The sequence below is a fragment of the Bison bison genome, unplaced genomic scaffold, assembly GCF_000754665.1.
Source record: "Bison bison bison isolate TAMUID 2011002044 unplaced genomic scaffold, Bison_UMD1.0 scf7180017864297, whole genome shotgun sequence".
NCBI classification, from domain to species: domain Eukaryota; kingdom Metazoa; phylum Chordata; class Mammalia; order Artiodactyla; family Bovidae; genus Bison; species Bison bison.
This window is the reverse complement of record NW_011494869.1, coordinates 5,914,621-5,926,104: the sequence shown is the minus strand read 5'-3', so window position 1 is coordinate 5,926,104 and position 11,484 is coordinate 5,914,621. Positions and strand designations below refer to the sequence as shown.

General features: G+C 43.4%; 1 protein-coding gene across 1 annotated transcript in view; it reads left to right on the top strand.

Moving 5' to 3' along the window:
- Positions 1-11,484, top strand: part of CDH1 (cadherin 1, type 1, E-cadherin (epithelial)) — a 74,244-nt gene that overhangs the window by 53,263 nt on the left and 9,497 nt on the right. The window contains exons 4-10 of the mRNA XM_010850968.1: positions 2,581-2,724; positions 2,851-3,006; positions 3,950-4,094; positions 5,677-5,852; positions 6,127-6,255; positions 7,424-7,606; positions 9,218-9,462. Coding sequence (XP_010849270.1) covers positions 2,581-2,724; positions 2,851-3,006; positions 3,950-4,094; positions 5,677-5,852; positions 6,127-6,255; positions 7,424-7,606; positions 9,218-9,462 — 1,178 coding nt within the window. The remainder of the gene's footprint in view (positions 1-2,580; positions 2,725-2,850; positions 3,007-3,949; positions 4,095-5,676; positions 5,853-6,126; positions 6,256-7,423; positions 7,607-9,217; positions 9,463-11,484) is intronic.

The following is an 11,484-nucleotide window of genomic DNA, read 5'->3' as shown; positions in this document are numbered from 1 at the left end:
CTTTGGTTTGTCTCCAGTTCAAAGCACTCTTGTGGTTCCAGGTGGCCCTACATTGGAAGGGGTGACAATCTTACCTCTCTTTTCATTCATATAAGAATAGATCCTATATATTTATATCAAAACATCACATGATGTTTTCTATTAAATAGAAACAGTTTTTTATTTTATCAGTTATACCTCAAGAAAGCTGGGGGAAGACTATAAATCGATCTAACTTTCTAGTTCTTTCTCTTAGGTTGGATAAGTTTTCTGGTCTGGTATCCTTTTTTCCTGAGGGATGGATCCTATATTCAGTTTGTTTATGCTTAAACATGATTCCCTTTAATTTCACACAGGATGAGAGTTCCCTTGTGGCCTATCATTAGGATTCTGGGTTGGCAAGATCCCAGGTTCAATCCCTGGTCATGGAACTAAGATCCTGCAAGCTGCATGACACAGCTAAATAAATGAATAAATATCTTTTTAAAAAATAATAATAATTTCACACATAAAGATGTTAATGTTATGTTTTGCCAGCATAGTGTTCATCATTTATTATCATTCTCTGAAAATGTTCTGTAATCTTGATGTCAGCAAAGTATGCGCTTTGCCTTCCTCTTCAGTATGGCAAATGAATTTGCATTCATACATCAAGGTCTGTTTGTTCACCACGGCTGTGCAAAATGGTCATTTTTAGGCTTAAGATGCAGTATCGAGAATCAGTTTAATATTTGTTCCTGTGTTCAGGTCATACCTCAAATTCCATTTCATTAAAACTATAACTCTGTTTTCCAACCAGTCCAACCATCATCTTTGTTAGCATTTGTCGAGCACTTACTGTTTCAAGCACTATTGTTTTTTTTTTTTTGCCGCACTGGGTTTTCATTTGCTGCTTGCAGGCTTTCTCTTGTTGAAGGAGCAGGGGTATCTCACTGCAGTGGCTTCTCTTGTTATGGAGCATGGGATTTAGGCTCTTGGGCTTCATTAGTTGTGGGATATGGGCTTAGTTGCCCCACGGTATGTGAAATCTTCCTGGACCACGAATTGAACCTGTGTCTTCTGCCTTGACAAGCAGATTCTTGACCACTAGACCACCAGGGAATTCCTCAGACACTATCCTAAGTGCTTTATTGCAACACTGGTATCACATTTAATCCTTCCAAGGACCCTATAGGGCTTCCCTTGTGGCTCAGCTGGTAAAGAATCCACCTGCAATGCAGGAGACCTGGGTTTGATCCCCAGTTTGGGAAGATCCCCTGGAGAAGGAAATGGCAACCTAGAGAATTCCATGGACAGAGGAGAGAGACAGACTACAGTCCATGGAATCGCAAAGAGTCGGACACGAGTGACTTTCACTTTTCACTTTTCAAGGACCCTGTGAGGCAGGTACTGATATAATCCTCATTTTAGACATTAGGAAAATGTAGGACACAGAAGTTAAATAATCTAGCCCAAGGTGTCACTGAGGATGCAAAGCCAGTCAGCCTGGCTCCACAGCCTGCCCGTGGCCAGGGTGGGACTGCTTCTCTAGAAGATGAATGCAGAGCCTGTGTGTGTATGTGTTAAGGAGTGTGTGAGTGACTAGTACAAAAGAATGAGAAGGATTTTGTGATGCTATCTGGTCATGTTTCATGTCTGTCCTGTGCATTTTGAATCACATTTTTAAAGGTAAGAAATAAGGTTTGACACACACGTCATAGACAGGCATCAGTGACAGTGTGGGAGATGGCAGATGCAATTGTCCTCTGGAGCCTTTACTGTGTTATTGCCAATCACTTTAACTTAAACAATTCGGAAGATCTTTCCTTCCATCTTCAGCTATCTCATTTCGCTGTGTGTGCATAAAAAGCTATCTTTATCGCACATGAAAACCGTTCAATATGAGTCTCAAAGGGAGTTTTTGGTTCCCATCCCAACAACTTTTGTTAGAGCAAATGGCAACCAAACCAATAGAATAACACAGTGAGATTAAGGGATTAGTATTGATCACAAAGTAATCCTTAGTATCAGTTCCTAAAACTTATTCTGTAGGCTAACTCCACTTTGGAGACCTGTATCCCTAGGAAAAATATAAGAGGAAAAATTTAAAACACTGGGATATCAAATTGTTGCATAAGCTCTGATATTAAGTCATTGGGGGCATAATATCCTTTAAAAATGACAAATGTTGGGACTTCTCTGGTGGTCCAGAGGTTAAGACTCTGTGCTTCTACTGCAGAGGGTGAGGGTTTAATTCCTGGTCAGGGAACTAAGATCCTGCATGCTATGCAGCCAAAAAACAAAAAACAACCCCAAAACAACACGGGTGTGAAATGTGGACTTGATATAATTCATAAAGTAATGTCAAACCCTCAAACCCTGTAATCTTGTATGCATGATTGCCTGAACTCTGGACACCAGGAAAGATCCAAAGAGGAAACCAGCTTGGTGATATGGTAAAGGGTTCATTGGGTTTTGTTTTGGCTGTTTCGTTTGTTACTAAATGGAAACCATGTCCTTCTCTCAGAAGACTGGAGATTCTTATTGGGTAGTTTGAACTGTTCAGCCTGTATCATCTCGCCTAAATGATCCCATTTTATTCCTCAACTTCTTTCCTTTCAGGACTCTCCCTCTGGAACCCAGACGGAAGTGCTCACATTTCCTGGTCCCCACCATGGTCTCAGGAGACAGAAGAGAGACTGGGTTATTCCTCCTATCAGCTGCCCAGAAAATGAGAAAGGCCCATTTCCTAAGTCGCTGGTCCAGGTACAGAAGGAAGTTCCCTATTTCTCTGGGAGGGAATTTGGCCGAGAAGGACCTAGGAGAGAAAGGGGAAACAACAAATGTCAGGATCCTTTCTTGCTCATTCATCTCTCTCTGCTTTGTCTCCAGATCAAATCTAACAAGGAGAAAGAAACTCAGGTTTTCTACAGCATCACTGGCCAAGGAGCTGATACACCCCCTGTCGGTGTTTTTATTATTGAAAGAGAAACAGGATGGTTAAAAGTGACACAGCCTCTGGATAGAGAACAGATTGCCAAGTACATTGTGAGTGTCTCTTAGAAGCTTGTTAATGATGGGGTTACATGTTTCCAAAATATTTTGGTCAACTCATGTTGGTCGTAGATCAGATGCTCTGGACATTTGAAGAGCTTGACTTGTCTAGACCTGTCAATAAGGAGAAATGACAGGAGAACCTGGGAAAAACTAGGGGCTGTTTTTGTTAGGAATAAAGTTGGAGAGAGTCTCGAGGTATCAGACATGATCTTAGACCTAAGATGTCAACCTATTCTTGGGATTAAAAGTCCCTGACATAAAGGCAGATGGGCTTCCCTGCTGGCTCAATGGTAAAGAATCCGCCTGCTGATGTAGGAGACGTAGGTTCAGTCTCTGGGTCAGGAAGATCCCCTGGCGGAGGAAATGACAACCCACTCCAGTATTCTTGTCTGGGAAATCCCATGGATAGAGGAACCTGGCAGACTACAGTCCACAGGGTCACAAAGAGTCAGACACAACTTAGCTACTAAACAACAATGATGACACAAAGGCAGAGGCTGGTGATGATGATGGAGAACAAAAATCATTTCTGGGTCTTGAGAGCAGGGAAGTTGGGAAGGTAATGCCTTGATGCCAAATGCAGAAAGGTCTTGGGGAAACCCTAAACTCAAGTGTCCAGAGCAGATCTGACACTGCTTGGAGTAAGTCGGAGAGTCTCAGGTTTCCACCTTTATCTCCTAGCCCTGGTCCTCAGCCCCCATGTGGGCAATGGGGCCTTTGACCTGGTGTTCTTCAGCCCATGGGTCTTCCCATGTCATGGTCTTAACCAGTGCCATGACCTCACTGAAGCAGCAGCACATGTGTGGGATAAGTTCTGTGCTGGGGAGTCCTTACTTGAGTGGAAGAGAGTGGGGTCCAGTGGAGCCCACGCTGCTCTGATCGGACCACTTCTCCTACGTCCTCTTCCCGAGTAACCCTCACTTGGCTCTTGCAGCTCTTCTCTCATGCCGTGTCTTCAAACGGACAAGCCATTGAAGAGCCTATGGAGATTGTGATCACCGTGACCGACCAGAATGACAACAAGCCCCAGTTCACCCAGGAGGTCTTCAAGGGGTCTGTCCTGGAAGGTGCTCTTCCAGGTGTGTCCAGCCATGAGGAACTCAACACCCACCAAGACAATTTAGATTCTTTGGACTGCCCCCCTTCCCCAAGTGTTGGGGCTGGCATTTGGGGTCAGGCCTTTCATAGGCGCAGAACTTCTTTGGAAGATAGTGTGTGTGTAAAATATCCTCCTGACAGAAACATGTAGAAAATGTTCAAGCCCAGCTTAAGAAAGGAGCAATTTGGGCTTCCCTGGTGGTCCAGTGGCTAAGATTCCATATTCCAGAGATCTCACATGTCACAGCTAAGACTTGGGGCAGCTAAATAAACAAATATAGAGCAGTTTAAGAATAACCTTCCCTGATTAAGAAATAGATCCTTGGGGACCTCCCTGGTGGTCCAGTGGTTTAGACTCCACACTTCGAATGCAGGGAGTGTGAGTTCAAACTTTGGTTGGGGAACTAAAGATTCCCCATGCTGTGCAGCCAAGAAAAGTTAACAGATCTTGTTAGTAGTTTATGGCCCCTGTACAGTCCCTTCCTGATCACATTTTTCTCTCTATCCCCTGAAGGCAGCCACTACCCTGACTTTCATGGGCTTCCCTTGTGACTCAGCTGGTAAAGAATCCGCCTGCAATGCGGGAGACCTGTGTTGGGAAGATCCCTTGGAGAAGGGAAAGGCTACCCACTCTAGTATTCTGGCCTGGAGAATTCCATAGACTGTACAGTCCATGGGGTCACAAAGAGTCGGACATAACTGAGCAACTTTCACCCTGACTTTTGTGATAATTATTCCCTTATTTTCATTCATCTTTTCTGATGTGTGTACTAAACACTGGGTAACACCTTGTTTTGCTTACTTTTCTACACGGTGACAAACAGTTTTCTAAGGTGGTTGAACCAATTTACACTCCTACCAGCAATATACGCCATGAAATTGTAAGACTTCTTTTTGGCCAGTCTGTTGAGTGTGTGATTATATCTCAGTGTAATGTAAAATGGCATTTCTATGATTATTAATGGAATAAAGAAGCATCATATGTTTGCTGACCATTTGGGTTTCTTTACAACTTATATGTTCAAGTCTTTTGCCCTTTTTTTTTTTCTCTTGGGCTTTTTGTCTTTCGTCTATTGGTTCTCTCCTTCTCCCCACCTTCTGTCACCCTTCCCCACCCCACTGTTCGGTTTGGGGACTTTTACTTCCCCAACCAGAGATTCAACCTAGGCCCTTGGCAGTGAGAGCACAGAATCCTAACCACTGGACAACTAGGGAATTCCCTGCCTATTGATTCTTAGAGTTATTTCAGTATCCTGGTAACTAGTGCTTTGTCACGAATGTTATAAATATTTCCTTTCACCTTGAAGGCAGTGATCTCAGATGACCATTCTCTCAGGTGGAAATGTGGCTAAGAAGCGAATTGTGGAAATTTCTGGGATTTTTCCTCTCTTATGCACTATTCATTTAGTGTATGAGACAGAGCAAAAATGTTTCAGTTGAACTAAAATGTTTCAGTTGAACCAGCTGGGTTCTGGGAACACCATTAATTCATTTGGTAGAATGCTTTCTTCCTCCACTAGCACTTTGGTCAGAATTTTGGAAACGAATCTTCTTTGCTTCCAGGAACCTCTGTGATGCAGGTCACGGCCACAGATATAGATGACGAGGTGAACACCTACAACGCTGCCATCGGTTACAAAATCCTAGCCCAAGATCCCATGCTGCCGCACAACAAAATGTTCACCATCAACAAGGAAACAGGCGTCATCAGTGTGCTCACCACCGGGCTGGACCGTGAGGTCAGGGCTCTGGAGGATCCAGAGGGTGTGGAGGGCAAATACACATTAACCCGATTTCCTGGATGATGCAAAACTCTGCCAAGGCTGGTCACCATTTAGCATGGTGATGGTCTGAGCTTTGCATCTCAGTGTTTGTCTGGAGATTTGAGGCCAGACAGGCCGGTGGAGTTATTGGCATTTAAGCAGATGAAAAAGTAATCTGTTTCTCTGCTGGGAGCTGGGTGGGACCTGATGTAGCTGTGGGTCCTGACTCAGCTGTGTTTGATCTCTGCAGAGTTTTCCCACATACACCCTGATGGTCCAAGCAGCAGACCTTAACGGCGAAGGCTTGAGCACAACTGCAACGGCCGTGATCACAGTCTTGGACACCAATGATAATGCTCCCAGATTCAACCCAACCACGGTAAACCTGCCCCTTCTTAGACAGTCTCCAAAGAAAGGTCCTTGGTTGTTTCCCAGTATCTCAGGGGTGAACCCTTAGGTAACTTTTCCCAGACGAGTCAACTTCAGGCTAAAGAGCAAGCGGGTCGAGGTGCCAGTTGTCTGTCATCCTCAGCCTGATGCCTGTTGGCCTATGTTTCTGAGTTGCAAAATGCACCTCCTGAATCCATGTCCTTATATTGGGCATCTTGGTAGCAGATCTTACCAGGTTTTATCTGTTGAATAAATATCCTCTGGGTTTATACCAGGCACTGTCTTAGACACTGGGCATATTATCACAAACACAGCAGACAATAATTCTGTTCTCATGGAGCTTAAGAGTCTAGCTAGGGAGACATTAGACAACTAATTATTGTATGTAATTTTAGTAAATGCAGTCAAGAAGAAAGTACTGAGAACCTGAAGAAGTCAAGTTTTATTTCTGTGAAGACCCATCCCATAAATTTCCTTTATCTCTCATTAGCTACTGCTGTCTGCAAAAGAACACTGGAAATACAGTATTTTATCTGGGCATGTTGCTGCCATCAACCATGTATTAATGTTAGAGAAGAAGAGGAGAATGGATATTCAGTAGACAGCAGTGTCTGCCACTCTAGCCTAGGTTTTATGAGTTTAAGAGAAGCTTCGGACAGACAGTTTGATGCCCCAAATCAAGAGAAAGCTTGCTGCATAGCAAGAACTGAAAAATAGTGTAGTGAGCCAAATGAAACTGCCTCTTACAGAACCTTGTGAAATGAATCTAGAACTTCAGGATGTATCCTAAGTGCAGTGGGATGTTATCAAAGGGCAGGAGGTTATAATGGCCAGACTTCTATGAAAATTACTGGTACCACTGAGAGCAATGGGAGCAGAGGAGAGTAGGGGATAAACGACAGTGTCAGCAACTGGGCCAGAGTGTGCTGAGGGGTGTGGACAGGCAAGGCCTTGGCTCTTTCAGGTACCCACAGGGCACCTAAGTGCCGGCTGCTCCACTGACAGGAAATAAGGATCGTGCTCGTAGAGTGGGCACTTCTCCCAGACTCTTCTCAAAGTTTGGGCTCAAGAAAGGACTCCTTTAGACCCCTGAGTTCTGGCTCCACTGCTGGGTCTGAGTACATCCTAAGTGACCCATCTTTTCCTTTGTTCCTCAGTACGTGGGGTCGGTGCCTGAGAACGAGGCTAATGTGGCCATCACCACACTCACAGTGACCGATGCCGACGACCCCAACACCCCGGCATGGGAGGCTGTTTACACAGTATTAAATGATAACGAGAAGCAATTTATCGTCGTCACAGACCCAGTCACCAATGAAGGCACTCTGAAAACAGCTAAGGTTTGTATGGTTCCTGCAAGATGCAGAAATTGACCACCCAGCCAATGACCCTTGTCCCTGATGCCTTCTCCAGTGTAGCCTGGCGTGGCCTGGGTGGAGTGGGGGTAGATGGCTCTCCCAGTTGCCAGTGGACCATTTTTTTTTTTTTTTTGGCCCACACCTCATGACTTGTGGGATTTTAGTTCCCTGATCGGGGATTGAACCTGGGCCCTTGGCAGTGAGAGCCTAGGACTCACTGGACTACCAGGAAATACCATTTTTAAAAATACAGGTTTTAAAAAGCTGTATATTTTGTATGGGGGTATAGCCGATAAACAGTATTGTGGTAGCTTCAGGTGAACAGTGAAGAGACTTAGCCATACATATCCGTCTCTTTTAATACACTCTTTCTATGAAACATTTGCCCATCTCCCACAACTGTTTTGCTGATGAGAAGAAAATTACTGCTATTTTGCCAGATGACTTTAGAAGTGGGACAGATATGCCTGTGAAAAACGTCTAGGAAACTCAAACCCTAAGAAGCTGAGTGATTTCTTTCTTGAAGTTAGTCAAAAAGTTAGCGAATCCCAAGATTAGCCCCAGACCTCCCCTTGAGCAAGTGAGGGGGTGCTTCATTTCTGAATCACTTAGTATGTAGTCTTTTCTCCCACTAAAGATTTGATGTCAAGGATTTCTCATGTTATTCTGTCAACAAAAGAAAGAAGGTAGTATTGAGTTCCTTTCATGTACAAGGTCCTTCATAAAAGTTCCAGTTTATTCCTTACAGTGCCTCTGTGAGATAGTTTCTTTTCCTACATGTTTATGTGTGTGGAAACAGACCCTGAGGTTAAATTGCTGAAATCACACAGCTAGGAAATGTCCCGGCAGGATTTGAGCTTGCTGCTGACTGATTCTGAACTTCGTATTTTTGCCACTAAACTTACTGGGTTTAAAGAGATGGCCAGGCAGCATTGTCTATCTATCCGCTGCCACACAAACAGCTTGTCAGCCTAGGATGTGAACATTCTTACTAGTCTTGGGTTAATAAATGACTCGGTGGGCTATGTTTATTAACAGAGGCTTCCCACTTGAGATTTCATGTAATTCATCTTTATTCTTTTCCTGGGGACCTCACCGTGAATTGGTTGCATATTAGTCATTGGGAGCTTTTTAAAAATGCCAGCGTCCAGACCCCAGCCTCAGAGATTCCTATTCACTGGCTCTAGGGTTAGGACCCAGGCATCTGTTTTCTTTAAAAGTTCTCAAGGGAATTTCTTGGCAGTCCAGTGCTTAGGATTCTGTGTTCTCACTGCCAAGGGTCTAGGTTCAGTCCCTGATGGGAGAACTAATATCCCACAAGCTGCATGGCCAAAAAAAAAGTTCTCAAGTTAATTATTTTCCTTTATAAAAATTTTTTTATTTATTTGGCTGTTCTGGGTCTTAGTTGGTGGCATGTGGGATCTCATTCCCTAATCAGAGATTGAACCCAGGCTCCCTGCACTGGGAGCTCAGAGCCTCTGCCATTGAATCAGCAGGGAAGTCCCTCAAGTTAATTCTTACTATAGCCAGATTTCAGAACCACTGATATATTGCTAACCAAAAAGGATTTAACTTGGTTTTTCTGTTCTTTAGGGCTTGGATTTTGAGGCCAAGCAGCAGTACATCCTGTACGTGGCAGTGACAAATGTGGCCCCCTTTGAAGTCACTCTCCCCACTTCCACAGCCACCGTCACTGTGGATGTGATAGATGTGAATGAAGCCCCCATCTTTGTGCCTCCTCAAAAGAGAGTGGAAGTGCCCGAGGACTTTGGCGTGGGCCTGGAGATCACATCCTATACTGCCCGGGAGCCAGACACATTTATGGAACAGAAGATCACGTAAGTGTGAGGGGCTTTCCATAGACGTGGAGCACTGGGTGTGTGCGTATGTATGTGTATAAACTATTTTGTTCATGACATTTTATCATTGTTGGTCTGTGTAAGACCTTTATCTTGTTTGACTTGCTTGCTTATTTATTGAATATTTATTTGGCTGCATCAGGTCTTAGTCATAGCACACAGGATCTTTTTTGGACATGTGGAATCTCTCTTTTTTTTTTTTTTAACTTTTTATTTTGTATTGGGTATAGCTGATTAACAAGGTTGTGATAGTTTCAGGTGAACAGTGAAGGACTCAGTGATACATATACACCGTATGTGGAATCTTTCACTGCGTTGTGTGGGCTTCTCTAGTTGGGGTGCATGGACTTAGTTGCCCCACAGCATGTGGGATCTTAGTTCCCCAACCAGGGATCGAACTGTGTCACTTGCATTGGAAGGCAGATTCTTAACCACTGAACCACCAAGGAAGTCCCTGGCTTTTTTTTTTTTCCCTGCCTTTTGCCCCCATTTCCCACACCTTTTCTTTCCTCCATAGTCAGCCATTGTAGATTTACTGTGCTTCTCTCTCAAAATATGATAGGAATGTGGTTTTAATTTATATACATGGCACCGTGTTGAAAGTAGCTTACTGTTTCTTTTTTCCCTCTAACTTGGAAGATACCTCTGTAATGTAAATCACAGCCACAGATGTTGAAAACACACAGACAAATCCGCCTACAACAATGCCCTTGTGGCCATGCATGAAAAAGAACGTTCTTCTTTTGAGGGCTGGGTCTGACTGCATGCTTGGTGCTCCAGTGTGACAATGGTGGAAGCACAAAGGGAAGACTATCAGCACAAATCCAAGCATGGCACGTCTGGGTCTTGTTAGCAAGGGCATGTTTTCCACGGATAACAAAGACCTTGATCAGTATGCCCACTTCCTCTTCTCAGAGAGAGACTCCTATCAGCTAATATTTACTTTAGAGGAAACTGTCAGAATGCTCTGAACTACTAAGAAAAAGTTACGCAAATCCAGAGTAGAGTCAGGCTTAGTGATTAACTGAGCATATTCATGTTTAGGGGAGGGGTGTTTGTATTCTAGTATCATTGCCTGTAACTTATTATATGTAAATGGAACAAAAAGTTTAAGTGCAACCTCAATTTTTGAGGTTATCCTGGGAAGTGAGGTCATCCTGGCACCCTGATTGGAATGACTCATAAATACCTTTAAACTGTGCGTGTGCATGGTACGGGATGGACCGGGTGAAGGTTCCAGGTAGTGATCCTCACAGCTGCTAGAAGCAATGGGATTGAGGATAATGAGAAGTTTTTAATGGAGGAACTCAGCTGGGATCATCCAAACCTCCTGATAGATGTCAACATCTACTGAAAAAGCAAGGACAGCCCAATACGACGTGCCACTCAATGTGATAAATATTTGAGACAAGAAAGGCTGAAACAGAATCTAATCAAGCCTTAGGATCTGATTTAGATGCAATGCAGAGAATGAACAAATTAAATGCCACAAGGAAGAAGTCAGTCAAATACAGAATATGGGAGCTCTATGTCCAATGACTGGGTTTCTTCACAAATAATGACAAAAAGGCGAAGGTCTTAATCTTCCATAGATTAAGGATATTAATTAAGAGACAAATCAACCAACTGTAATGTGTTTGAAGACAGAGTCAAACAATCCAACTATAAAAAACATCCTTGAGGCAAATAGAGAAACTTGCACATACAACAGACATTATTAAGTACTTATTATTTTTGCTAGATGTGTTAGTGACGTGATATTATAGGATTTTTGTTTTGGAAATAAAGCCTGGGATTCTATGTTTTCCAGGCTATGTTAATATTTTAGCTTGTGGTAGCGAAACAGATGTTCAAAGCATCTATTTGGGGGAAGTTAAAGGATCAAGTCTTAATAATGTTTGCAGAGACCCTTACCCCTGGAATAAAGACCACTCTGTATATGTAGTTCATTGCTGTGCACTTCTTAGGTCCTGAGGATAAGTCCACAATTATCTAGGACCC